The sequence below is a fragment of the Mustela erminea genome, chromosome 19, assembly GCF_009829155.1.
Source record: "Mustela erminea isolate mMusErm1 chromosome 19, mMusErm1.Pri, whole genome shotgun sequence".
Taxonomy (NCBI): Eukaryota; Metazoa; Chordata; class Mammalia; order Carnivora; family Mustelidae; genus Mustela; species Mustela erminea.
In genome coordinates, this window is record NC_045632.1 from 5,134,504 (window position 1) to 5,162,224 (window position 27,721).

Below are 27,721 nucleotides of genomic sequence, written 5' to 3' on the forward strand. Positions count from 1 at the left end.
GATCCCAGGGTCCTGGGATCAAGCCCCACATCAGGGTCCCTTGCTCAGTGGGGAGCCTCCTTCTCCCTCTGCCTGCCACTCCCCCTGCTTGTGCTCTCTCTCTCTGATAAATAAATAAAATACTTTTAAAAAATCATCATGTTGGGGGCACCTGGGTGGCTCAGTGGGTTGGACCTCTGCCTTCGGCTCAGGTCATGATCTCAGGTTCCTGGGATGGAGCCCCACATCGGGCTCGCTGGTTGGCAGGGAGCCTGCTTACCGCTCTCCCTCTGCCTGCTTCTCTGCCTACTTGTGATCTCTCTCTGTCAAATAAGTAAATAAAATCTTAAAAGAAAAAAATCATCATGTTGTACACTTGAAATATGTACAATTATAATCATCAATTATTCCTCAGTAATGGAAAAATAGAACGTCCAGTGCCAAACATCAGAAAACTATTAATATGAATTGATTTTTATGACATTAATAAGAAAATAAATTGCATCTGGAGCTTTTTTTTTTTTTAAAGATTTTATTTATTTACTTGACAGACAGAGATCACGGGCAGGCAGAGGCAGGCAAAGAGAGAGGCAGAGAGAGGGAAAGGGAAACAGGCTCCCCACTGAGCAGAGAGCAGAGAGCCCACTGAGTCACCCAGGTGCCCCTGGAGCTTTTTTTAAAAGATTTTATTTATTTGACAGAGAGAGAGAGACAGCCAGAGAGGGAACCCAGGCAAGAGGAGTGGGAGAGGGAAAAGCAGGCTTCCCACTGAGCAAGCAGGGAGCCCAATTCCAGACTTGATCCCGGAACCCCCAGATCACGACCCAAGCAAGCCAAAGGCAGACACTTAACAACTGAGTCACCCAGGCACCTCTGCATTTGAAGTCTTAAAAAAAAAGTGGAGGAATGCCTGGGTGGCTCAAGTCATGATCTCAGGGTCCTGGGATGGAGCAGGGAGCTTGCTTCCCTTTCTCTCTCTCTGCATGCGTCTCTGACTACTTGTGATCTCTGTCAAATAAATAAATAAAATATTTTTTTTAATAAAATCTTTAAAAAAAAAAAAAAAGTAGATGAGATCTCTCAGCAAGAGAGGGTGCTGAGTCTCTAAGAGGCACTGGTTTTCCAAGGCCTGGGTGGATGTCAGGATGATAGGAACATCCCCAAACATGGAAATCTGGCTTGACAAGAGTAGGGGCCATGGGGCAACAGGGGGCACTTTCAGAGGCTTCGGGGTGTGCGGCTCAGGTCCGGAGACAAGCAAGCAGGGGCAGACATAGATCTAACTGTCAAGGTCCCGGGTTCAATCCTAACTCCTCCCCAGCCTCCCCCTCTTGGGGCCCCAGTGCAGATGCAGGAAGTACTGCTAGAGGCTCAGCTTCCTCTCCGGGTGTATAGGCACTGCCCAGCCACCACTACCCCCTCACTCCCAGGGACCTTCCCACTGGGGGCACTGCAGCACTTTCACTTCCCCCAGGTGCCCAAGCCCTGCCCTAGCATGCGGGAGCACCGCGCTCTACACTTGTTGCCAAGAACAGGATGCAGACTCTGAGAGGGGGCCCATGACAAGGTGGGGGCACATAAGCAGAGAAAGGACTGGCCTGCAGAGAGAAGGGGCCAGAGAGAGGGAGGAGATAGATGCGGGGCGGGGGGGGGGGGTGCAGTTTGCGGGGAAGGGAGGGCAGGGAGGGACAGAGACCCAGAAAAGGGAGGACGAGAGGCTGAGGGCTGGGAAGGGGTGGGGTGGGGGGGCAGAGAGAGATGCAGAGACGGCAGAGCTTAGCAGGCAGTGAGGTCAGAGTGTCTGTGAGGTCGGCTGCTGTCCAGGGCTGGCCTGGGGTCCTGGTGCCCAGAGTAGGTGGATGCAAGGAGCTCAGGGGTCCCCCAGCCTGAACCATGGAGACCTGGGAGGGAGTACCCAGTGTGTCCTTGGTGCCCAAAAATTCCAAGGCCCCTCCAGCACAGGTGTGTGTCCCAGTGGGGCAGGTGAGGGAGGCAGGGGGGGGGGGCGCAGAAACAGACCAGAAAGCCACCTCGCCTGTAGAGGGAGGGGGTGGGGCTCCACTGCTGGGGGGGGGGGGTGCCTCGGAGAGACTTCCTCTTTCTCTGTGTTCTTCCTTTCTCCCTCTCTGTCTCTCACAGCTTCTGTCTTTCTGCTCGTCTCCTCCGGGCCCAACACCTCTTCTCTTCTGTCCCTCCCACGGGCTGCTGACCCCTCTTAGGTGAAGATGTCGGCCCAGGACAGCTGCCTCAGCCTCATCAAATACCTCCTCTTCGTTTTCAACCTCTTCTTCTTCGTGAGTTGCCACATGGCTGCCCAACCCAGCCCCAGCCCCTGCCCCAGCCCCCTGACCTGATATACCTTCCCCAGTCCCCCTCGCCTTTGCCCACCGCCATATTCCCATCTCCTCTTGCCAGGTCCTAGGCAGCCTTATTTTCTGCTTTGGCATCTGGATACTCATTGACAAGACCAGCTTCGTGTCCTTTGTAGGTGAGGGGGCCAGGGCCATCGGGGAGGGCCTCCTGGAGCAAGCATGACCTGGTCTGCCCCCAGGTGACGTCCTAGGGGGTCTCCCTTGTCCCAGGTTCTGTTTCACAGCCTGCCACTGCTCTTAGCCCCTGCAGTCTTCCTCTGGCAAATGAATTGTGCATATGAATGATAATAAAATATGGTAATAGCCATTTCTCAGGCACTTCCTAGGCGGTAGAGCTCATGCAGATGATTATCAGACCCTCCCACAGACCTTCCCCTCTCTTGAAGTTCAGAGAGGGGATGTCATTTACTGGATGTTACACAGCAAAGAAGTAGAAAAGCAGAGAGAACACTAATAATAATAGGAGAGTCGTAATAGAATAATAGTCGCGATCCTAATGGTTCAGATTTAATAAGTGTTTGCCCTGTATTGAGGACAGTGTTGAACGTGTGCCTCCCATGTGTCCCTTAAAATAACCCTAAGGAATAGAGATCTTTTCCCGGCCCTCAGGGAGGTTTTAGTGATCCAATGTCACAGATCAAGTGATGGGACTGAAACTGTTGGGGGTGAAGAGGCGCAGGTGGAGGAGAGACTGAGAGCAAGAGGAAGAAACGGCCTCCAGAGAGAAAGGGGACAGAGATCCAGAGCAGAAACAAAGAGCAGGGGGGTGGGGGGCGCAGAGACTCAGAAGGGACAGAGTCCCAGAGAGAAGAAGACAAAGAATCCCAGAAGGAGAGGAATAGAGACTCAACATGTGGCAGGGACAGACACCCAGAGAGTTCCCCAGAACACTGCTCCCCAGTTGAATGGCTGTGTGGGTGGGAAATGGGGCTTCCTGGAGCTGTGCGCCTGAGCACCATGTCACCGCCTCTCACCTCCCCTAGGCTTGTCCTTCGTGCCCCTGCAGATCTGGTCCAAGGCCCTGGCCATCTCAGGAATTCTCACCATGGGCCTTGCTCTCCTGGGCTGTGTGGGGTCCCTGAAGGAGCTCCGCTGCCTCCTGGGCCTGGTGAGTCCCCTGTCCACATCCCCCCTCAAACAGAGCCCTGGCAGCCTCTGTATCCTGGTAGGGGGGCGCTCAGTCTGACCTCTCCACTCTGCCCACCAGTATTTTGGGATACTTCTGCTCCTGTTTGCCACGCAGATCACCCTGGGAATCCTCATCTCCACTCAGCGGATGCGGGTGAGCTTGGCTTCCCCTCCCACACTCCCCCCAAATGTATGGGGGTGGTGGAAAAAGACAGAAACAAAAGCAGACACAGCTGACAAGGACAAAGGGAAATAACAGTGACAGGCAGAGGAAGACAGAGAGAGACAGGGACACAGAGAAGACGCACAGGAAGATAGAGACAAGGAGATTCAAAGCAAGATCACGACGCAGATGGAGGAAAACAGACATAGCAAGACAGACAGAGATCCAAGGGGAAACAAACAGAAAAAAAAAAAAAAATGGGGGGAGAAACGGGTGCCTCCCAGAGAGACAGAGACCTAATGAGAGACCGTGGGAGATAGCGGGGTAACAGAAGGACGGTAGAAACGGGCAGATTTTGAGGAACAGAGACCTAGCTAGCCATTCAGTGAGAAATCGAGAGCGCCTTCAAACCGCTCGGGGACCCCTTGGGACTGAGAAAGCCCGGGAGTAGCTGGACTGGGTAGGGGCAAACCCGGGTGGAAACCCAGCCTCACAATCCAGCCTCACTCTCCGCCTCGTAGCTGGAGCGGAGGGTGAAGGAAATCGTGCTGGAGACCATCCAGAACTACCGCTCGCGTCCGGAGGAGTCGGCGGCGGAGGAGAGTTGGGACTACGTGCAGTTCCAGGTGCGTGAGGTCCCCGCTTGCCCAGATGCTTATCCCTCCTTCTAGCTCTGGGATTCTGACGTAGCTCTGCCCCCTGCCCCCTGCCCCAACGAAGCGGGGATGGGGTACGGTTACCTTCCGGTAACCCTACCGCACCCCCAATGTCACCCTGCCCCCAGAAGATAGCCGAACAGACTGGTGTGGCCATTTCCCTCCAGCTCCCAGACCCTGGAGAGGCTCCGTTTTCTGCCCCGACAAGACTTCGCCCTCAGTCCCAAGGCCCTAGCGTGACCCAACTCCCTGATCTTTAGTGACTCTGGCCCCAGGGGACCCGGCCCACGTGAGACTCCATTCCCTGGTTATTCACGTGGCCCTGCCTTCCCATCCATCTGTCCCCTACCTAGGCTGAATTGCACTGCCTACCAGTCTTCTGCAGCTCCTCCCACAGCCCCAGGTGGCCCGTGATTCGTCTCTCCCAACCCCATATTCCCCTAATGCCCCCAAGCCTAGCCCGCCATCCCCCCGCCGTGCCCACTATCTAGCCCTCTGCTCCCCAACACGACCTCATACACATCATCCAGTCCCCTGAAACCCCAAATCATCTTGAATCCCTCCAGTCCCCGTCCCTTTGACTCCCGTCCCTCTTCGCAGCTGCGCTGCTGCGGCTGGAACTCTCCTCGGGACTGGTTCAGTATCCCCAGCCTAATCAGCAACGAGTCGGAGGTGCATCGCGTGCCCTGCTCCTGCTATAATTCATCGGCGACCAATGACTCCGCAGTCTTCGATAAGCTCTCCTTCCCCCAGTTCAGCCGGCCCGGACCCCTGGCGCGGCCCCGGCACAGTACTGACCTTTGCGTGGTTCCTGCAAACAGCAATATCTACAGCGAGGTGGGGAGGGCTTGGAGCCCGCTAAAAAGGGGAGCGCCCTGTGCGGGGTTAGGGCTGCGGTCTGGGCTTGCTTCCCCAGGAGACAGAGCCGCTGGACTAGGGAAGGGTCTGAAGAGTGGGGCTATGAGAAAGGGGCACATCAGGAGGGGTGGGGGGGCCCTAGGAGGGACCCGGGTTGTAGGGGCGGGGCCTAAAAGAAAAGGCGAGGAGGGTGGGACCTGGCGAGTGGGAGACTAGAGAACCCTACTAACTAGGATGAGGGGCGTCGCCTGAAAGAGGGGTGAAGGCTAGGCTAAGGAGAACAGTGGGCACGGGCTTGAGGGCGAATCCCAGAAAGACCCTACTTTTAACTTTATCCCACATTCCCAGGGCTGCGCGCGGAGCCTCCAAAAATGGTTGCACAACAACCTCATCTCCATAGTGGGCATTTGTCTAGGAGTCGGTCTGCTTGAGGTAATTTGGTCCAGCCCCCACTCGCAATTGGCCCTACAATCCCTAGATGGCCCTACCCCAAACACCTGGGAAAGGGGCAAGCCTAGAGCGTCAGCCCATTCAGATTCTCCTGCCTCTCCGCCTGCACGCGGGAGACCTACCCCTTGCAAGCCCCGATTGGCTGCACGCAGGAAGTAGGCGTTCCCTCCCGCCCTTGCGAAGCTCTCATTGGCCCTCCTTAGCGATCCTGCCCCCTGCTCGTAGCCACAATTTCCCTCCCCTTTCCCTGCAGGTGAGTGTGGCGGGGCTGAGCCTGCTACTCTTGCGCAGGGCGCTCCGCCGGGAACGCCAGCGGCAGGTGCTGGGCGCCTGTGGTTCGAGCCCCGGGCCTGGACCTAGTACTGATGGCGGCGGCGGGCGCTGTGGTGTACTGAGCAGCAGCGGGCGTAGCGGCGGTCTGTGGGGTGGCTGGGGCATGGCGGATGCCTGTCCCAACTGGGGGGACAAGTCCCCACAGGGCAAGCTGCCCGTGGCCCTGGGGCCCTGGCCGCTTTGGGATCAAGACGAGGAACAACCTGAGACCGGGAGCGCGGGCGAGGAGGTGGAGGTCGAGGTGGAATTAGCAGCCGAGGCAGTGAGAAAGACAGATGAGCCTCCAGAATAAAGTACCCTGGGCTAGCTCCGGATCTCACTCCTTCCCAAACTTTGAACCTGCGCTAGACGCAGCTGAATACTCCCTACCCCACCCTGTTCCCTTTCTTTCCATCCTCCCCACCCCCCGCATCTTTGGTAGTCTACCGCAAGCCCCCGAATTCCCATCCCTGACCCACCTTTCTCAACCTGGCTGAGCTCCCCCTCTAACCTCACCTTTCTCCGCCCCTCCCGAATCTCCACACTTAATTTTCTTCCCCTGGCACTACCCCTTTTTTTCTCCCTCGGAACACCCACCATCCCTACCCCAGTACCCCTCGCCGGACCCTGCGGACCTCTCTGACCAGGTCTCCTTTCTCTATAGCTCAGCTTCATGACGCTCTCGATATTCCTGTGCAGAAACCTGGACCAAGTCTACGACCGGCTCGCTCGGTACCGCTAGGCCCCAGTCTCTTCCCAAAGCCCCGCCCCGTCCCCTCCAAGTGCCCTAGGGGCTTCCCTGTGGTCTGTAAATATTTGTTCAATCCCCAGTTCGCCCCAACCGCTGAATCCTCCACCTCCTCATTTCCCTGGGGGACTCAGATGTCTGCCTGCCCAGCTGCTGTCACCTCTCCCGCGGGACCTGGGGCTTCCGGCCACCAGCTTCCTGTCCCCAAAGATACCTCATTTCCTTGCCTCATCTTTTGGCTTACCACCTCCCACAGGATTATTTTCACCCAAACCCCAAATAAATCCCCTGCGTTTTGGTAAAATAGTTTTATCCTCTGTCAAAACACAAACCAACACACTTTGCGGGCGAGGGGAGGCAACACAGTATATAGCCTACATCTTGTTGAGAAGAGAGGATGAGATTTAAAAGCCTCACCCCACTGTTTGTCCAGCTGAGAAAAAGTCACGACCCTAATACCCACTTATAAATATCTCTTGTTATATTAAAAAAAATATTTTCAGGGCCCACCTGGCTCTGCTCCTGCACAAAGGGTTAACCTTCAATATTTGATCTCAAGGTCACAGGGTTGGGTTTGGTAAAGAGAGGCAGATTGGGAAAGGGGAGGGGGGTGCTGAAAAAACAGAGGGACAAACCAACATACTTTCTAAGACCATCCAAAAACATCCAGAACCAAGCTGCGGGAGGGCGCCTGTTAGAGACTGAGAAACCAGTGCTGTACTTCGGGGCTGTCTCACTTCTGTCCCCAGTCCCTGATGATCTGGAGCCATCTGTCCTTTTCAGACACCACCGTGAGGTCCCAATATCAGGATCCATCTTTTCAACTCACCCCCCAGCTTGTAAGTTCCTCTCTAACACAGAGCAGCCCCCTCCCCAAACGAGCATGAAGTAAGCTGGATGTCTTTCCTGGGAGGAGGGTAATCTGGGCGGTGAGTCATTTTTGGGGTCCCCTTTTAGTCTCTGACCAGGCGGTAAATGTGATGCTGGGCCCCCCGCTCACTGGTGGACACCTCAAAGACATAGGCGGTGCAGAGCAGCAGCTCCTGGGTGTCTCTGTTTGTCACCACCTGCCAAGGAGGCCAAGAGAAAGGGTTTGTGCACAAAAGGGAGAGCAGAGACTACTGTGCCCTTCCCGGGGTACCACAGGATACCTAGGAAAGAGGTCCCCACCATATCACATTCCCTAGGTCAAGGGGATGCCTGACATGTCCAGTTCCCCATTTGAGCGTCAGCAGTGAGGGGCCTCCCATTGGATGGCATAGCAAAGTTAACCAAAGTAGGGGTGCGTGGGCGACTCAGCTAAGCGTCCAACTCCTGGTTTCGGCTCTGGTAATGATCTCATGGTTGTGAGATCGAGCCCCACATTGGGCTCTGTGCTCAGGGTGGAGTCTACTTCATATTCTCTCTCCCTTCTCCCTTCAACTCTCTCAAAATCTCCAAAGTTAACCAGAGTTCAGGGGGATCCCACCATATCATTTCCCCTGGGCTAAGGTTAGGTTCCCTGTGAAAGGGGGGCTTGTCCCTTAAACCAAGAATCCACCGTGGGATGCCCTCTAAGTCCGTTTCCCCAGTGAGGGGGAATCCCCCTAAATGAGAGTGCTGTGGACTCCCCACCACATCAGTTTCCTGGGTAAAGGGGTCCCCTAAGCAAAGGCTCAACTGTAGGCTCCTCCTGTGTCACACCCCCGCCCCCATGCAAGGGTCCCAGGGCCAAGGGGCCATTGTAGGCACTCCCCACCCCATTGCTTGCCCTGCTCGGCCCAGCCCCAGTGCCTCACCTGGAGGATGGTGAAGTTCTCCAGGACGCTGTTCATCATATAGCGCTCAGGCAGCTGTCGCAGCTTGTGCAAGAAATTCACCAGGTACTCACACATGGGTGAACGCAGCAGGCGGTACACAAACCTCCCGTCCTCCAGCTGGGCACGCTCCGTCTGAACCAGGGTGGGGGGCGCAGAGTGGGCACGGCAGTGACCCAGAGACACAGGGCATGCCCCAGGCACTCTGTGCCTCTCCAATGCCACGCCCACTCCCCACTACCGTCATCCCCACCATCACTCCAACTGTGGTGTGGCAGAGATGGGACCTGGACCCATGGGTCCTCGACTTGGGATCCCTGAGCCTGCAAACAAGGGACCCCTCCAGCCTCTCAAAACTGTGCTCTGACCCTTCTGAGACCTCTGGACTGCTCTGACCCCCAGGCCCAAGATACCCTCACACCCTCCAAAGACCCTCCCCTCCACTAGGTCTCCAAACTCTACTTGACCTCTGAGTTCAAGACCCCTCAGGCCCTCAGCGATCCCTCAGTGCGACCCCCGAACCTCCTTGCCCTACAGATTCCTCTATACCCATAAGACCCTTTTGAATCTTAGTGACTATAAATCTCCGTACCACACATCATCTCTGAACCCTGAAAATAACCCCTACATGTGACTTGGGGACACAATATCAGCTCTAAGCCCATGCATGAATGAAAACCCCAAAGATGATAGGACAACTCCCCACCCCAAGTGCAGGAGCTATTGTGGCTCTGATCCCTTCAGTCTGTACCCCAAAAGTGGCATGTGTCTGGGCGCTCACCTGCCCAGAGCTCCACCCCTCCAGCCTCACCTCCACCTTCTCCACCACTTGCTTGCCAAAGGAGCAGACCTTGGAGGAACAGGTGAGGGTCATGTGCTCCAGGCTCTCGTACTGGCTGCTCACTCCATAGAAGCCTCCACTGCTGCCGCCGGTCCCTACCTCCTCGCCACTCGGGCCCCAGTTCAGGTCCGCCTGGGGGGTGGGGAGGCACAGGTAGATTCCTTATAAATGATGGGGACTCTTCTCAAGTGGGAATTTTGCTCCATGGCCTGGTTTCCCCCACAGCCCTGCAGCTGCCTACCCCTCCTCTGCATTCAAAGCCCCGTGTATCCATGGGCCTGTTTCTGGAAAACACCCACCCTTCAATTGGTACTAGAGAAGCCTGGCTCCCTGAAATGGTCCTGACCCTCTCTCTCCAGTAATAGTCCTCCCAACAGAGGAGACCAAGAATTCAATTTTCTTCTCCTGAAGCCCCCAACTCGGGAGTTCAGCCCCTTCCAAGGCCCTGGTTATTAAGGAGGCAGGTTACTCACTAGTAACCTTCCCCTCCCCACCCCTTCATGACCCTGGTCGCTAAGGCAAGTGGCTACTCCCTAGCAAAGGGGCCTGGAGGCCCAAGTCCTATCCATCCCATCCTGGGGGTAAAACTGCTTGTTGTTCCCTTTTCCAAAGGGGGCTTACGCTCTGAGCATCCCCTTCCATGGGAGACCACGTGACTTGCAGGCACTTTGTTTCGGCAGCAGAACTCACCCAGAACTTGACCAGGAAGAAGGCATGAGGAGGCCCACGATCATACAACTCCCGCAGGCCACCCTTTTTCTCAGGGAATTTGTCATAGATCTGCCGGACGTCCACACTCTCGAGGGGGGGTGCTCCAGGGCTGGGGCAGTGCTGGCTGATGTGCACGAACAGGTGCCTCTGGTACTGAGAAGGGTGGGCCGTGGGTGAGGAGTGGGAGATGGGCTGCACCCTGGGTGCTCACTGCCCCCAGCTCCCACGAGCAGATTCACACTGTCCACCCAGACACTGGGCCTGACTCCCAAGCACTGTCGCCCTTCCCTTCTGTCCCACGGCACCTTAGTCCCCAAGTCCTGTCCCCTGCTTTCCATCCCCACAGCCCCATCCTCTCCACTCTCTCCCCAGCCTCCACCCTGGCCTCCCAGGCTCCAATCTCCACTCTTCCGGTCATCCCTCACAGATCCCCACAGCTGACCGTGGACCTCCCCTGCTCACAATCTCCCTGTGGCTCCCCAGAGCACCTAGGACAAACCCCACACTCCTTCAACCTGGCCCTACACTGAATAGGTGGTCCCAAATGTTCAATCAATGGATGGGTAGATGGATGGAATCCACTTAGCCCACAAGACCCCCGACCTGTCCCCATTCTTATCACTTTTTGTCCAGATTTTAAAACCCTCATACTTTCCCCATCTTCTTTTGCATTACAAATCTTCCCTCCATCCTCCAAGGCCCAAGTCTATGCAAATCTGCCTCTTCCTGGAAGCCTCACTTGATCACAATCAGATGAGACTTCTCATTTCTATAGTTCCCCATCACCCTCAGGACAAAGCCTAGATCCCTCAACTTGGCAATGCCAGCTCCTCCAGAACTGGCACCTGCCTACCTATCTGCAGCTGCACCAGCTCCCATACGTTATTGGACTATGTGTTTCCCTGAAAACTTCATGCTGCTTTCATCTCTATACCTGCAATATAAAGTTCAGCACATGGCAAACTCCTACATAACCCTCAAAGCCCAACTCAAATGTTGTCATTTCGGGGAAGCCTTCACTAACTTCCCAGGCAGAATGACTCCTCTGGGGAATGCTTGGGTGGCTCAGTTTAAGGTTAAGCGTCTGCCTTGGGCTCAGGTCATGATCCCAAGATCCTGGGATGAGTCCCACAATGGACTCCTTGCCTGCTTCTCCCTTTGCCCACACTCCTGCTTATGCTCTGAAAATAAATAAACAGAAATTTAAAAACAAAAAAAAGTCTCCTCTCTACACCCACAAAAACTTGAGCTTCCCCTATCCCAGCACATACTCATTGTTCAATGGACATCTATTGGGAGACCTACTGTGTGCAAACACTATTTTGGGCCGTAGGGCTAGAAGACAAAGTCCCTAACATCATGGGGATGGGGTTCTCCTGGAGTCTACTAGCAAAGATAGATAATTTTAATAAAAATCAACCCACGGATAATATAAATTTCAGAGTGATGAACGCTATGAAAAAAAATTCTCAATAAAGAGTAGTAAAGCAGGGGCGCCTGGGTGGCTCAGTGGGTTAAAGCCTCTGCCTTCGGCTCAGATCATGATCCCAGGGTCCTGGCATCGAGCCCCGCATCGGACTCTCTGCTCAGCAGGGAGCCTGCTTCCTCCTCTCTCTCTCTCTGCCTACTTCTGATCTCTCTCTGTCAAATAAATAAATAAAATCTTTAAAAAAAAAAAAAGAATAGTAAAGAAGTAGAGCATGATGGCAGTGGGTATTTTCCATAAAACGGTCTGGGAAAGCCAATCTGAGAAGATAAGCAAAGGCCTGAATGAATGGAGAGAGACAGTGGTGGGATCTGTGAACACATATTCAAGGTGGCAAGAACAGCAGATGCAAAGGCCTTGATGTGTATTTGAGAAAAAGCATGGAGGACAGTGTGACCAGAGGAGAGTGGGCAAAGATATAAGGGCAGGAGGTGAGGACAGAGCAGGAATAGGAATCAGATCATGCAGAGCCTTGTGGGCAACTGAAAGGACTTTACCTTTGCTCCAAGTGAAATGAGAGGGTTTCAACTTGGGTTTTTTAGGACCACCATACACAACAATTGGTGTTTATGTGGCTGTGGCAGAGCCTGCTAAGTGTTCACAAACTCCCCATTCCTTTTCCCACAGTTAAACTACACTTCCCAGACTCCTTTGCAGTGAGGTGTGGCCATATGACTAAATTCTGGCCAATGGGATGTGAGCAGAACGTGATAGTTGCCACTTACAACCCAGACCCATAAAAAGTCTGCAGGATTTTTGGGTCTCTCCCTTCCACCATCTGCTGGCCAGATGCAGGGAATCCAGCAGCAGATTCTGAAGCCCTAGAAAACATCAGAACCACAAAAAGGAAGGAGCCCGAATTCTCTGAATCACTGCGTGGAAGGCTCCTACTTGAACACCTACACGGAAATGTTACATGAGTGAGAAACTGGTGTTACGTTCATTTCCTGAAAGTTAAGGTTATTTCTGCGAACAGTCAACCCACCATGACTAATATGCTATCTAGCTCCATCCTAGCCCAGGAAACGCTCAAGTCTAGAAACAAGATCTACTCTTCCAGGTTCCCAGTCTCCACCACAATGCCTGGCACACAGCAGGCCCTCAAAAACGTTTACTGAATGAACAAGCAATGACCTGGCAAGTTTCTCTGACCTTCCCAACCGTGACCCCACGACCATCCAGTTCCTCCACGCTAGCAGTTCTCAAAGTGTGGTCCCCAGGCCAGCAGCATCAACATCGCCTGGGAGCACGTTAGAAACGCAAATTCTCAAGCCCCACGCCGACCTATCGAATCAGAATTTGAAGGTAGGGCCCAGCAATCTATGTTTCAACAAGCCCTCCATGCTATCCTGAGACATGCTAAAGTTTGAGAACCAATGCTTTACCCTTTCCCTTCCTATCACCCTCTGTATTCCAAACTCCAGCCCCTGCCCTCCCCGGCCAGTGATGATTCTAAAATTGCACTCACAGAATCAACTGCATCAGGAGGTTCCACAAAGGCTGAGAACTCCACCAGCTGCAACCGGGCAGTGCCCAGGGCCCGAGCCTGCCACGCTGGGGGTGATGGGGCAGGTGGGGGCAGGGCAGGGGGTGACAGGGCTTGGGGGGGCTCGTACCCTAGAAAGAGAGAAAAAAAAAGGACAAAAATCCTTAATGTGTATTGAATACATAGAGCACTCTTCTCTCTTGCCTGCCTCCGCTTAGAAGCTAAAAAAGCTAAATACTCACTTTCCCAGCCTCCCTTGCAACTAGAGATGGCCATGTGACACAGTCCTGGCCAATGAGACGTTAGGGGAAATCTGCTGAGGGGCTTCTGAGAAGGAGTTTCTTCCTGAATGAAAAAGACAGAACTTTGGGAGGAGAAAGCTTTTGGCCCTGGTCAAGTCCTGCTTGAGACATGATGCCTGGAATCACAACAGCCATCTTGGGACGTTAAGAAAGAGACCAAGGAACCTATACAAATGCCAGTCCCAATATCACTGAGCTGCTGAGACAGCGTAAGAGCACCCCGTGTCCAGACTCTTTGTTATATGAAATTATTAAGGCCTTTATTAATTAAGGCACTATTACTTTGGGCATTCTGTTACTTGTAGCCAAAAGCACTGCGATTTGATGAAATCTGTGGAACCCTCAAGTTCTCTTTCACCAGTGTGTGTTCCTAGGACCACATCAGCCCCTGGATCCAGCCATGCCTGAAGCCGTCCAGCCACTCCTGAAATAGCAGTTACCTAAACCAGTAAATTCCTTTTTTTTTTTTAAGTCATTGAGCTTGATTTGAGTTTCTGCACTTGTATCTGAAAGAATCTTGACAAATACACCTTCCCCATGTCTTCCAGGCTAGCACGCGGCAGAACACAAATCCAATGTGTCTGAATTCAGAGGCCATGATCTTAACCACTACAAATTCTATCACTCATCTTTCCATACCCCCTGCAAGATTTGCCTCAGATCTGGACCTCTGTAGAAATGCGTGCCCTGATCAGTGGAAGGTGAAGAAAAAGCAGTTGGGGTTGGGGAGAGAGGGGAGACAAGGCAGGTATAGAGCTGACTCTTACCTGGGAGGTCAGTAGATGGGGGGGTCAGTGACAAGGAGAACGGTGTCTGTGAGAATGGCTTCACACTGAGGGAGAAAGGAAGCTGGGGGTCAGCAAGGTAGAAAGATAACTGTACCAGCTAAGGTTTACCAGGGACCACGCCAGACCCTTTGCTAGCACATAATGTGCAAAAGTTCACGGAATCCTCACACCCTAGGAGGTTAGGTGCAATTATTCCTCTTCCCATTTTGCATAGGAGGAAACTGAGGCACACACCATCACAGAGCTGGGGCACAGAGGAGCCTGGGCTCAAATCCAAGTCAGTCCCTACTACAGAACCTGTGGTCTTGTTGACAACATTTCAGTGCCTCTCACAAAATGGCAGAAAGAGAAGAGAAACAGGATCTCAGGAGGTGGGAAAGAACACAAGGGAGAGCCAATGTGGAGAAAGAGGAGGGTAAGGAGAAAATGACCAAGGGTTACGAGATGGGACATCGGTCCAATGTCCAGGGTGGGGAAGCAGTGTAACAGAGTCTACATGTCCAATCTAGACTCTGTCCAATCCAACTTCCTTCAGTGATGGACATGTTCCGTATCTGCACTGTCCAGTACAGTAGCCATTAGCCACCTGTTGCCACCAAACACATGACACGTGACTACTGAGCACGAATGTGGCTAGAGTGCCCAAGGGACTGAATTTTTAAGTTAATTTTAATCGACTTAAAATTCAGTAACTGCATGAGGCTAGGGACCGTGGTATCTGACAGCCCAGCTCTAGAGGCCAATTAGCCATGGGTAGCTGAGGAGATGATTGAGACTGAAAGGTCGGAGGCCATGGAGACAACACTTGGGGTCGGAGGTCAGGAAGAGGTCAAGAATCAAAAGACCAGGGGCACCTGAGACTCTGGACCTCAGTGTTATGGATTCAAACCCCACATACGGTATAGAGATTACTTAAAAATAAAATCTTGGGGCATCTGGGTGGCTCAGTGGGTTAAGTGCCTGCCTTCGGCTTGGGTCATGATCCCAGGGTTCTGGGATCAAGCCCCAAATCACACTCCTTGCTCAGCGGGGAGTCTGCTTCTCGTTCTTCCTCTGCCTACTGCTCCCCCTGCTTGTGCTCTCTCTCTGTCAAATAAATAAATAAAATCCTTAAAAAAAATACTTAAAAAATAAAATCTTAAGGGACGCTGGGGTGGCTTAATCAGTTAAGCGTCTGACTCTTGATTTTGGCTCCAGTCATCATTTCATGGGTCATAGGATGGAGACCCATGTCGGGCTCCCTGCTCAGCATGGTGTCTGCCTGAGAGTCTCTCTCTCTCTCTCAAATAAATAAAAATAAGATAAAACAAAATGAAATCTTTAAAAAAAAAAAAAAAACTAAAAATATTTAAAAAAAAAAAAAAAGAGTCAAAAGACCAGAATCAGAAAAAGACACAAATTCCAGGGACTTTCAGACCCCTCACTCCCAGGGGCCTTGCCCTCGTACTCGGCATCCCCATTCTGAAATCTAAATTCCAGGACCCTACCTACTGACTTAATCTCATATCATCAAGGCTGCTGGCCAAACACCACCTCCTCAGACAGGCCCTTCTTGACCCCTGACTAAAGAGGGCACAAACGCCTTGTTTTATTTCCCACATTGATTCTTTTCTTATGAATGCTTATTTGTTTACATGTTTATTGTCGGTCTGCGCACCCACCCCCTTCCCGGACCCTGCTCCAAATATGGAAGATCCATGAAGGCAGGGATCCTGTCTAACTTGTTTAATCCTGTGTTCCAGTGTAAGCAGAGGACCAGGCACTTAATAGGTTCTCAATAAACATTCAACTGACTGGCCAGTGGCTGAATACATTTTCTCATTTCCTGGAACTCACCAAATTTTCCTACCTCAGGGCCTTGGCACATGCTGTGTTGACTGCCTAAAATATTACCAACCCCCATTCTTCACCTGGCCAAGTCCTACTCTGCCTTCACCATTACTTCTGCACAGAAATCCCCAGGATTCTCTCCCTTAGCCCAGAACCTGTTGCAGTTCTTCAGAGCATATCACATTCTCTTTCATTTTGTGTTTAGGTGGGTGATGATTTAATTAACCTTCATCTCTCCCTTTTGGCTATCAGCTCCCCTACAGGTGGGACCCCAGTGCCCAGAGCAGTGCTCGCTGACCCACCCCTCCTTCCAGCTTAGCCCCCTCCTTGCAAGCCTCCAATTCCTTCTGCCTAGGGGACTTGTTCTGACCCTTTCCTGAGTCCCAGCACCTCACAGGGGAAATTTCTTCCCTCCCTGGAACCTGGATCCCACAGCATGTCACTTCACTTGTCACCCCCAACACCACTCCTCACGGTCTTGTGGCCACATGGCCCCCCCAACACCCCGCCTGGATCCACTGGCTCCTCTCTGGACTGAAAACTGCCCTTCCCATGAGTCTCTGGGGCCTGTTTCTCTTCTTCCAGGCAACAAACACATTCTGTCACCCTCAGGGCTCTCTCAGGGCTGAAATGGACATTCCCATGTACCTCGGGGACCCATTTCCTTCCTTTTGAATCTGAGAGAAGACACCTGCTCTCCCCTCAGGCCTAAGAACATCCCTACAGGATGAGAACACGCCTTCCCATGAGCCTCTGGGACCACCAAATCTCACTGGAATGCCATTTTCCCCACGGACATCCTCCCGTCCCCGCACATTCATCCAGTCCCACACTAAGCTCCTTTCTTCTCCAAACCTGCTCCTCCCCCAGGTCACCCATCAACAGACTGTCACCAATCCCAGTCACTACCAGACCCTGGGCACTATCCTTGCCTCCCCACTCCTTCTCAGCCTGTGAAACCCCTTCTCTGGACTCTCTATGCCCTGCCCCCCCCACCCCCTAGTATCCCAAGTCAAGCCTCGTCCTCCTCTCCAGACCCTCACCCCAGCCTCCTCTCCAGGATTCAAATCCAGATAGCTGGCTACAGAAGCAGGTTAAGAAATGTCTCTCTAGAGGGAATGGGGGAAATGGGGGTGATGAGCCAAAATAGAGAGTACTCACTCTGGAACATTCCAGGGGGGGCCAGAGCCCCCTGACCAAAACTGGAAAAGCTCTGAAGCCTGGAAAAGAGACAAAGAAAGGGGGAGTGGGGGTCACTCAGTGCCTTGTTGAAACCACAGCCCACCCCCCTCCAGTTCTGAGCCCCACAATCTCTCAGCCACCTGAGGACCAGCAGGGCCCAGTTTGGCCTGCAGGGAAGGTGCTGAGATGAGCTGGGCTGAGGACATGGTGGCCATGGTCTGGAAAGCCTTGTCCTTGGAAACCTGGTCCTAGAGGAGAAGTTGAGGTCCATGTTAATGGGGAATCCCAGTCGACACAGCAGGGTGGGTCAACGCCAGTGAGGGCAAGCATGGGGAGATGCAGAGATGGGGAGTCAAGGCAAAGGATTGGGGGAGGGCACAAATCTTTCTTCTATAGCCCCCTGCCCCTCCTGGCCCCCTCAGGCATGTCTGGGGTAAAGCAGCGGTGGGAGGATGGGCAGGGGGACTTACCACATTCAAGGCCTGCCCGTGGGGGTGGGGGAGGGTGCCAGAGGAGGAAAGAAAACATGACTTAGGAAGTGAGGCCTGGATTCTCACCTTCCTGCCCTCCCAAACCCTATAGTTTCACCACCCTGGGCTGAAAAATGGGAGGAAGGAGAAGCAAAGATGAATATGGAACAGGAAGTAGAGGGGCCCAGGCCTAGAGGGGAAAAGGAGTTCCTATACCCAGAATAAAGGACAGTATACAGTATAAGGGTTTCTAGGTCCAAAAAAGAGCTGGAAGTGAAGGTTTCCGGATATGTAGGCAACAGGAAGTGAGAACTTCAGACCCAGACGGATACACAGTGGACACTTCGTAGCCCACACAGGACAGAGATGGGACCATGAGGTCCAGAAAAGACCAGAAGTGAAGGTTTTTCGGATCTGGAGAGAAAGCAGAGGAAGGCTTCTGAGTATTAAAAAAAAGAGGGGGGGACAGGAAGTCATGGTCCCCATATCCAAAAGAAGAGAAGGAAGAGGCAGAGAAGACCCCACACCCTAGTGGGGAAGAAAATGAGGGTCTTGGGCCAAGAGGAAACCAGAAATCCAGCAGATGAAGAAAAAGGATGTGAAAATTGCCAAACAAAATGAAGATTTCTGGACACAGAAATGACAGGCAAGCCACGTGGGGACCAAAATTGGGAAGATGAGCCAGAAAGAGATGAAGAGGAGGTCCTCATTGTACAAGAGGGGAAAGGGAGGACACCAGGAGGAGGAGAGGAAAGGAGAGGGAGAAGGAAGACAGCAGTAGCCAGAGGAGAGGCCCAACACCCTATCCTTCTTGCCTGTCCTGAGCTACATCTCTGTCCCCTTCTCTCTACAAATCTCTTCCTCTCCCAGGACCTCTATCCACCCAGCTTGCTGGGCCACTAACCACCGGCCCCCGACCTGGGATCTCTACTTCTTCATTCTGTCTACATCTCCATGTGACTCTGTACCCATCTCTGGTTCTCTGCTACCCACTCTGGGCCTCTCTGTCCCCCTTTCTCTGGATTTCTGTTGACCTCTCCTCTGGATCTCTGTCCCCTTCTCTCTGCGTCTCTGTATCCCTCTCTCTGTCCCCCACTCTCAGGGTCTCTGCCCGCTCTCTCTGGGTGTCTGCCTCACTCCATACCTTGAGCTTGGACTGGATTTCCCTTGATTTCCTTCGAGCCAGAACTTGGATGTGACTAGAGACCTGGGGGTAGTGACAGAGAAGCAGACTCAGGACACAGCCACTGGCCCCTTGAATTCCCTCTGCCTTCCCACCCTCCAGATGGCCCCCAGAGCTCCCAGAACATGAACGATGACGAACGCACAGAACAAGTTAGCTATCTCAGGCACATGCTAACACAGACGTGTCCACAGAGGCTAGTCTCTTCTAGCCACTTACACAACTGATCTCCCCCAGACCCAGCAAATCCAGGCCTCCTTTCCTTTCCTCATCTTCTCTCTTTGGATCTTTCAGTCTCTCTACCTTAGTCCCTGTTGCTAACACAGCTGCTAAGAGATCCAGACCGAAACAGGCACAGCAGAGCAAACTCACAGAGGTGCCAACAAGACAGACAAAAAAACATGAACCAGATCTTCCTTGAACCTGAACCTGCCCATCACAGGATGCCCACCCACCCCCACCCCAAGAAGACAAGCCCACCCCAGAGAGAGGCCCACAAGTCAGTCCTGACACCTGTTTGCGAGTTCGGGTCTTCCCTGTTCTCAGCTTGATGTAACGGGCAATCAGCTCATTCCGACCTGAAGAGTCAAAGACGGGACAGAGTTAGACTTTCATGGGACTTCTCAACACACACCATACCAGGGAAGAAGTAACAGTTGCCAGAGGTCTGCAAGCAAGCCAGCCTACAGATCATCTCAGCTCTGTGGGAGATTTCCTGCCGCAGGCTTTGGAGCCGGGCTGCCAGGTTCAAATCCCAGCTCAAGCAAACCACTTTACCCTCCTGTGCCTCAGTTTCCTCATCTGTGCCAACAGCGATGCCAGCTGCTACCTGAGTCTTAATCAGCGGGGGCCAGGGCAAAAGAGAGGGGCGGACTCACCATACATCTTGCCTTCATCAGACAGGATGATTTTCCGACGGCCACATGGTGGATAGATGGCCAGGGCCTCCTGGAAGCTCTGCTCTATGTCCGGACTCCACACTCCTTCCGCATCCGGGCCCCCATCACCCCCAGCCCCCTCGCTGCCGCCGGTGCCCTCCTCACTTCCTTCCTCACTTCCTGTCCAGCCACTGCCATCGTCCAGGGGGGCCCCAGCCCGGGGTTCCCCCATCTGGGCCTGGAGGAACACAGAGCTCAGCAAGGTGCATCCCCCCACCCCGCCCTCGCCCCCCCAAACCACAGAGAGATGCAGGGCAGTGAGGGCTCAGATTGCTGGGTCTGAGGGAGGAGAGGGTGAGGGGGCCTGGATTTCTGGGTCTGAGGGAAGCAGGAGGCTGAGGGCCGGGACTCCTAAGTCCTGCAGAAGGGGGCTCGATTTCTGGGACAGCTGAGGGTGAGAGTGTCCTCTGTGTTTCCAGGGGAGCCTGGGGTGTGGTGAAGTCCTGAAGACCCCCAAGTAATGCCTGGGGCGCATGGCACATGAGGGCCGAAGCTTCGGGTATGGATTACTCGTTTGAAAGAAGACAGGAGTCGGGGCCTAGTTGCAGGGAAAGGAGCTGTGGATGAGATCCTCTCAGTCCCACCCCAAGAACAGGTGCTAGGATGTGAATAGCAGCTGCGAGAAAAGAAGGAGGAGGGGCCCCAGCCCTAGTAAGACTGAGGGGGAGGGGGCGTCCAGAGACAGAGGGACAGAGACCCGGAGATCACGAGACAGACTTCCAGAGAGGGGGAGACAGAGATCCAGTATCGGGGGACAGACACCCAGAGAGTGGAGGCAGAGAGACCCAGAGAAAGAGGGGGCCAGAGGGCCAGAGAGAAGGGGACAGAGAGCCAGTGAGAGGAGGGACAGAGACTCAGGGCAGAAACTCAAGCCCAGACCAGGAAAGACCCACAGAACCACAAACTGGGGGGCAAGGGCGCCCTGCCATCAGGAGAGCCAGAACAAAGGGCCCAGGCGTCCCCTCCCCCAGTTTCCCACAACCCCCATCTGGGGAGGGGCTGGCCGGCAAGGGCGCCTCCCCTCTGGCCCTCGGCCCCGCCCCTTCCCTCCCCTCCCCCTGCGCCGTGGGCTCGGATCCAACTCAAGTTCCCAGTGACTTTCCGGAGGCCAGGAACAGGGGAAAACTTTTTCCAATACAGTCAGATCCCGCCTCCCAGGCGGCTCCACGTCTTCCACAGCTTTCCCAGGACCCCAGAGTCCAGGCTCCCATCCCCCTCCTCTCTCGGACCCTGGAGCCCAGGCCGAGACAGACAAAGACCCCAGGCCGAGTCCAGTGGCGCTGAGGCGTTCAGGACCCCCGTAGGCCCAAATCCCAGCCCAGCTCTCCCCCATGTGGCCAGACAAAGGGACGGAGGAGCCGGGTAAGAATCCCCACTAATTTCCCGCCCCAGGCCCCAAACTTCCGAAGAGACAAGACTGAAGATCCAGAAAGCACTGTAGCCCGGCCCTATGCCACCCCGGAGGCCTCCTTTCTCCATTAGGAGGATCAGGCGTCCACAAATGACACACAGAAACCAACTCGGTCAGAAACACGCACGGGGTCCTTTCTCACTTCATACCCACACCGCCGCATACACTCGCACCCACCGGACACAGCCGCCCAAGTCCCCAGCCCTCACCCACTCCCGAGCGCACAATCCCAAACTCAGACCCAGCAAGAGACACCCCAACTCCGGCGAAAGTTCCAACACCTCACTAAGACTCGGTCCCAAGCGCAAACTCGGGCCCGCGGGCAAAAAGAGGGCGCCAAGCAATTCACAGACCCTCCCGCAAACACCTCAACTCATAACTCGTAGCTTCCCACCCCAACTCACACACCCCAAAGCTGGATCCCCGACTCCCGCCGGCGCCTTCCTACCTCCCGGCCTGGGGCTGGGGAGCCGCGGGCGGGCGGGGCTCTGCGAGGAGAAAGTTGCCCGGGAGCTTTGTTTGGGAAAAGTGGGAGGGACCGGAGGGGGGGGCGGGCCCGGGCGCCGGACACAGGGAAGGGGGATCCGAGGGTGACAGTTTGGAGGAGGATTTTTGCTTGGCAAAGGTGGAGTCTAGCTTAGGCTTGGTAGGAACTTCGGGATTCGGATGCTTGCGTCTCTGGAGTGGAGAGGGATGGGGGATCCGGACTCCCAGATTCCAGGGAGGAGGTTGATAGGGGCCAAGAAACGTGGGTCTGAAGGAGCAGGAGTCTGGGAGCCTGGACTTTTGACTGCTCTCTAGTGTGTTTGTATGTTGGGGATGTGAGAGTGATAAGAACACAAAAGATCTTTTCTGTTCAGCCTCAAATATAGTTTTGAGGATCAAGGTATGTGAGGGTGGGCTTCCCGTGACTTTGCCAGAGTTGAGAGGCGGGCGAGAGGACGGGGAGTTTATTGGAGAGCCACGGGAGTGCAGATTCTTGCAAACAAACACACGCGTCAGTGGACTGGGGTGGCAGCTGTCCCAAACCAGGAGAGACCGTCGAAGCCCGAGCGGAGAGGAGCTAGGGCCCCGACTCCTGGGTCCCTTAAAGAGGAGGTGTTGGATGTTTAAACTCAGGGAAATAGAGGGGCCTGGGGTCCGGACTCTGGGACCCTAAGGCGAAGGGAGCCTAGATTCCGAGCTCCTTGGAAGGTGGAACACAGGGGTAAATTTAAGTTTCCAGGGAGGGTGGGCTTTTTAGTGGAACGGAAGAGGGCTCCCGTTCAGCGTCCCGACATGGCACTCTGTTGAATGCAGAAATCGTTTCAAATCCCAAAAATTCAGAGGAAAATACAAATCGAGGGTAGATGAACCACAGTGTTCGGACTTGGGTACTGGGAGCCGAAGAATGGAACTGAGGGGTCTGGCTGCGAGACCTGGGGCACAGAGGACTGGCCCACGTGTGGGGGCACGGCTCTAAATCAAAGGGCATTGCCATCTGAACTGGAGTGGGGCACAAGGGCCAAGATCCGAGAATACAGGCCACACTAAGTCTTCAGGCCCGGGTCACCCGGCAGGGGCATGGTCTGACGATGGGTGTGGTTAACGGTTGGGGCGTGGTCATAGGGCGTGACCACCCAATAGAGGACCTGGCTCTTGAGTGAGGTCAGCAGATAGGGCGTGGTCAGATAATTGGGGCGAGGCTAAAGCTCGCGGAGCTCACCCAACGCTCCAGGTATCCCGCCTGGGCTCGAGGCCAGAACTGTTTGGATTTAACAGTCCGTGGGCCGACGGCCGGAGTCTGAGTCCGGTGACCGGACTGTGGTCTAACATAAGGCGGGACCCAGGAGAAGGGGCGGGGCGTGGGAGAAGGTGAGGAATGAGATCTGGGTATGAATGTGGGCGAAGAAGAGGAATGAGATCCGTTTGTGAGGCAGCACCCTGAGGAGCAGAGCCTGGGTGGAGGGGCGGGGCCTGACGCGATGGAGGAGGTAGGGGACAGAAGGACGGAAGAGGGGCTGTGGGCGGGGTGTGAGGAATTGCTGGGGCCAAGGATGATGGGAAAGCAATGCTTGTCTTGGGTGGGGGAGTGACCATTTAGGGGCGGGGACTCTGACCCCCTACCGCTGCCACAGCCTCCCGGCCCGCCCCGCAATGTGGCAACCTCTGGTCCTGCTGCTGCTGGTCCCCTCTGCCCTGGTGCCCCCCTCCACTGCAGCCCCGATCCGCGATGCTGATGCCCAGGAGAGCTCCTCAGGTTTTCTAGGCCTCCAGAGCCTAATCCAAGGCTTCACCCGGCTGTTCCTGAAAGTGAGCAATGGCAAGGGTTGGGGGTAAGAAGAGGTAAAGAGGAGAGGGACGGGGGCAGATGGGGACTGAGGGATGGAAGGGGTCCGGAGAGACCGAATGGAAGACGGGTTGAGTCCAGGCAGAGGACAGGCGGGAAGAGAAGGAGTCAAAGGGACCAAGAGAGATCAATAGAGAGTGACAGGAAGACCGAGGGATAGGAAAAGAGGGAGGAAATCAAACAGAGAGGGAGATGGGACAGAGACAAAGACTGATGGAGAGAGAGACTCAGAAGGAGAAGGGGATGGGGCCACAGAGACAGTGGGATGAGGGCGGGGAGGAGGGAGCAAAAATAGGAAGGTAATGAGACAGAGCCCAGGACAGGTGGGTGATGGGGCAGAAGGTGACCTAGTTAGGCACTAAGGGTCAGAGGACAGAGAGAGAAGGAGCTGGGTGGTATGTGGGGCAAGGTCTCAAGGACATCCTGGTAGGGCTGCAGCTTTACTGGGGAGTCTTGAGGCCCAGCAGATCAATGGTCCCTCCTCTGGCCCAAGGATGACTTGTTGCGGGGCATGGACAGCTTCTTCTCTGCCCCCATGGACTTCCGGGGCCTCCCCAGGAACTACCACCAAGAAGAGAACCAGGAGCACCGGCTGGGGAACAACACGCTCTCTAGCCACCTCCAGATTGACAAGGTGCCTGTGCCAGGAAGTCCCTCCTGGAGTCTCCCCACAATCCCTCATGCTGCAGTATCAGTGGGGAGGAGGGCAGAGGCAGGAAGCAGTTTTGCTCTCACTCTCTCCTCCTGTTCTCACAGGTGACAGACAACAAGACAGGAGAGGTGCTGATCTCTGAGCAGGTGGTGGCATCCATCGAGCCAGGAGAGGGGAGTTTGGAGGGTGACTGGAAGGTTAGGACATGCCCCTGACAAAAACGTCCAAGCCCAAACATTTTCTGCAGTCTAGGAGAAGATGACACTCCCATTCCAACTGCTCAGTACCTTCTCTCCCTGAGCCTCAGTTTTATCATCTGTCAAAGGGACCAACGAGCTCTCAGAAATGAGGTTTACAACCTCAGTATATTTCCCACTCACTTCGTAAACCCCAGAGAGTTCTGTAAACCAAGAAGTGCCTTTAATTCTGCATGCCGGGTAATCCTCACCCTTGTAAACCCCAAAATGTGTTTTTATCTCAAAGTACTCTGCAAACCTCCAAGTATTTTTTAATCTGTCCCAAAGGGCTAGGCAGATCTCTCTCTCATAAACTTCAAAATGTGATCTTTCATTCCAGAGTGTTTGATGAACCCCAAATGCTTTGCGTTGCTCACCTTTATAAACTTCTTAAGGGAGATTCTAGCCACAAAGTGCTTATTTTCTTATCCTAAAATGTTTTAAGAACCCCCAAGCACTTGGCAAACCCATAAGGGTCTTCTACATTCCCCCCCAGGTTTTTATTTTTAAATTTCCCAATCAACAGAAGAGTTGAAAAAAGACATAATGCAGTAAACCTGTATTCCCTTTTCCATAGAGCAAGATTTCTTAACCTTGGCACCATTGGCATTTGGGGCTGGATAATCTTTGGTTGTAGGGGCTGTCCTATGCCCAGCAGGATGTTTATAAGCAACACTACCTCTACCCACCAGATGGAAGTCGCGCCCCCTCCCCCACCAGTTGTGACAACCAAAACCATCTCCAGACTTCCGTTGAGAACGACCGGCCTAGATACACCACTTGTGAACATTTTACCACATTTACTTTTTCTTTACTGTTTCACTTTTGAACTCTGTGACAGTAAATTACGGACATCACGACACTCCACCCTTAAATCTTTCAGTGGGTATCTCCAAAGAATAATGCATTCTCCCACACGACCATGGTACCATTTTTTTTAAAAGATTGTATTTATTTATTTGACAGACAGAGGTCACAAGTAGGCAGAGAGGCAGGCAGAGAGAGAGGAAGGGAAGCAGGCTCCCTGCTGAGGAGAGAGCCCGATGCAGGATCTCAGGACCCTGGGATCATGACCTGAGCTAAAGGCAGAGGCTTTAACCCACTGAGCCACCCAGGTGCCCCACCATGGTACCATTTTTAAACCCGAGAAATGTAACATTGAAAATCACACCATTATCTCTATCAGTTTGCTAGGGCTGCCTAGCAAACTAATAGAGAACAAAGTAGAACAGTAGAACAGATTGGGCGGCTGAAACAACAGAAATGCTGCTTCCCAGTTCTGGAGGCATTCAAGGTATTAAAGGTCAAGGTGTCACGAGGGTTCGTTCTTTCTGAGGCTGTGACGAAGAATCCGTTCCACGCCTCTCCCCTAGCCTCTGGTGGTCTGCAGAAAATCTTTGACATTCCTTGAAATGCAGAAGCGCTCCCCACACCCCCAACCCTGCCTTCATCTTTCATGGCCTTGTCTCCTCTATGTCCAAATTTTGCCCTTGACATAAGGATACTGGTTGCATTAGATTTGGCTCATCCTAATGACCTTGTCCTAACGAAGTCTGCAGTGACCCTGTTTCCAAGTAAGATCACGTTCTGAGGTACTGGGAATTAGGAGTTCACCATACGAATGAGGGTGGGGGCGTGGAGACAAAATTCAGCCCGTAACAATCTTCTACAGGACTCAGAAAAATGCTGCCTCTCATCAGTAGTTCTGGATGTAGTTCTCATTCAGTAGTTCTCAAATGTTGCTAATGCTGCTGGCCCACAGCCAACACTTTGAGTAGCAAGGACCAAACAGACATTCAGTCCGTACTCAAATGTCCCAAAAGAAGGACCAAAAGCTGTCCCTAAGAGCTGATTTGGTTTTTGATCCAGGATTTGACTGAGGATCCCATGTTGCAACTGTAGTCATGCATTAGGAAAGCCAGGAGCTTTTAATCCCAAAGTGATTTGCACATTTCCAATTGCTTTCTAAACCTCAGAGTATGTTTAATCCTAAAACGCTTTGAAACCTCGGAAATGTGCTTTCAATCCCAGAGTATTCTATAAATCTCAGTATTTTTTATTCTAATACACTTGTAAGCCCCGTGCTTTGTAAACCACAAAATGAGCTTTAAACTCCAAAACTGCCCTGTCCGCGGCAAATTGGGCAGAGTATGCCAGTGAGGAGGTAGCATCTTGGGATTGTCATTTGGAGTTTGAGACCTCTCTGTCCCTCCTCCCCAGGTACCCAAGATAGAGGAGAAGGAGGCCTTGGTGCCACTCCCAAAAGCCATCGACAGCTTCCACCCAGAACCCCATCCCCGAGTGGCATTCTGGATCATGAAGCTGCCAAGGCGGAGGTCCCACCAGGATGTTCAGGAGGGCACCCACTGGCTCAGCGAGAAGCGACACCGCTTGCAGGCCATCCGGGACGGGCTCCGAGAGGGGACCCACGAGGACAGCCTCGAAGAGGGGACCCAGGGCTCCTCCCACTCAAGGCTGCCTGCCCGGAAGACCCACTTCCTGTACATCCTCAGGCCCTCCCAGCAGCTATAGGGGTGGGATCAGGGGAACACCCGCATGTACCCCCCACCAGACCCCACCCCAAGCACCATATAGAAATAAAGTTCTTACATCTAGCAGCACTTTCTCCTTTCAGGATCTGTCCCCAGGCCTCAGCTGACTGGGTCATGGCAAGTCCCCCCCTCAATCCCAGCCTTAAGAATAACATCTGATTGTGCTACTGGCTCTTGCCAAGGTCTCCAGGTTCAGTTTTCTCACTCAGACGTCTGCCTGCTCATCGACCAACTTTTGTCACCTCCAGCCCCACCCATCCCCTCAGTTGCCGACCTCATCACCTCCAGTCCTATCTGTCCTCCTGTTCCCAATGTCTGTATTTCTCCTGTCCCCAATGTCTGTATTTGTTTCCTATCCCTGCCCCAACGAGTGATCACAAACCAGCAGAGAATGCGTATGTGTTCTCCTGGCAGATCTACAAGTCAGAAATCCAGAATGCCTCAGCTGGTCCTCTGCACAGGGTCTCCAAGGTCAAAATCAAGGGGTTGGCCTGCTGGGTTCTTAGCTGAAAGATGCAGGAAGAATCTGCTTTTTTTTTTTTTTTTTTTTTTTGTCAGTGAAAAAGCATAACCAGGGGGAGACACAGGCTTCCCCCTGAGCAAGGATCCTGATGTGGGACTTGATCCCAGCACTCTGGGATCAATGCCCTAAATCCAAGGTGGGCGCATAACCAACTGAGCCCCCAGGGCATCTCTGCACACTCTTATTTTTATCTTTTCATCCCCTGACTTTTTTTTTTTTAAGATTTTATTTATTTGACAGAGATCTCAAGTAGGCAGAGAGGCAGGCAGAGAGAGGGGGGAAGCAGGCTCCCCCCAAGCAGAGAGCCCAATTCGGGGCTCAATCCCAGGACCCTGGAAT

At 53.5% G+C, this 27,721-nt stretch overlaps 3 protein-coding genes across 12 annotated transcripts; 2 read left to right on the top strand and 1 right to left on the bottom strand.

Annotated features, from left to right (window-relative positions):
- The first annotated feature begins 1,427 nt into the window (after positions 1–1,427).
- CD37 (CD37 molecule) lies at positions 1,428–6,970 on the top strand. Of its 7 annotated transcripts, none has more exons than XM_032324544.1 (9): positions 1,428–1,546; positions 2,199–2,273; positions 2,395–2,467; positions 3,335–3,459; positions 3,559–3,633; positions 4,164–4,268; positions 4,899–5,135; positions 5,505–5,588; positions 5,860–6,245. In XM_032324544.1, exons 2-9 carry the CDS (start codon positions 2,205–2,207, stop codon positions 6,229–6,231), a joined length of 1,140 nt encoding a protein of 379 aa, XP_032180435.1. In that variant the 5' UTR covers positions 1,428–1,546; positions 2,199–2,204; the 3' UTR covers positions 6,232–6,245. The 7 variants fall into 7 exon arrangements, with proteins under 7 accessions (XP_032180435.1, XP_032180433.1, XP_032180437.1 ...); XM_032324542.1 differs by having other exon boundaries at positions 1,431–1,546; positions 2,119–2,273; XM_032324546.1 differs by lacking the exons at positions 1,428–1,546; positions 5,860–6,245 and adding exons at positions 1,804–1,941; positions 6,583–6,970.
- On the bottom strand, positions 6,960–21,641 carry TEAD2 (TEA domain transcription factor 2). 4 transcript variants are annotated; one of them, XM_032324540.1, is made up of 13 exons: positions 21,539–21,641; positions 19,620–19,857; positions 19,255–19,319; positions 18,703–18,765; positions 17,559–17,570; positions 17,229–17,336; positions 17,068–17,126; positions 14,056–14,120; positions 12,969–13,117; positions 9,994–10,167; positions 9,313–9,435; positions 8,445–8,597; positions 6,960–7,733 (listed from the first exon to the last, which is right to left on the bottom strand). In XM_032324540.1, exons 2-13 carry the CDS (start codon positions 19,849–19,851, stop codon positions 7,620–7,622), a joined length of 1,317 nt encoding a protein of 438 aa, XP_032180431.1. In that variant the 5' UTR covers positions 19,852–19,857; positions 21,539–21,641; the 3' UTR covers positions 6,960–7,619. The 4 variants fall into 4 exon arrangements, with proteins under 4 accessions (XP_032180431.1, XP_032180428.1, XP_032180429.1 ...); XM_032324537.1 differs by having other exon boundaries at positions 9,274–9,435; XM_032324538.1 differs by having other exon boundaries at positions 9,274–9,435; positions 21,499–21,589.
- A 1,114-nt stretch (positions 21,642–22,755) lies between these two features.
- DKKL1 (dickkopf like acrosomal protein 1) lies at positions 22,756–26,928 on the top strand. The gene is made up of 5 exons (XM_032326177.1): positions 22,756–22,944; positions 23,208–23,382; positions 23,913–24,053; positions 24,176–24,268; positions 26,528–26,928. Exons 2-5 carry the CDS (start codon positions 23,227–23,229, stop codon positions 26,837–26,839), a joined length of 702 nt encoding a protein of 233 aa, XP_032182068.1. The 5' UTR covers positions 22,756–22,944; positions 23,208–23,226; the 3' UTR covers positions 26,840–26,928.
- Positions 26,929–27,721: the final 793 nt, after the last annotated feature.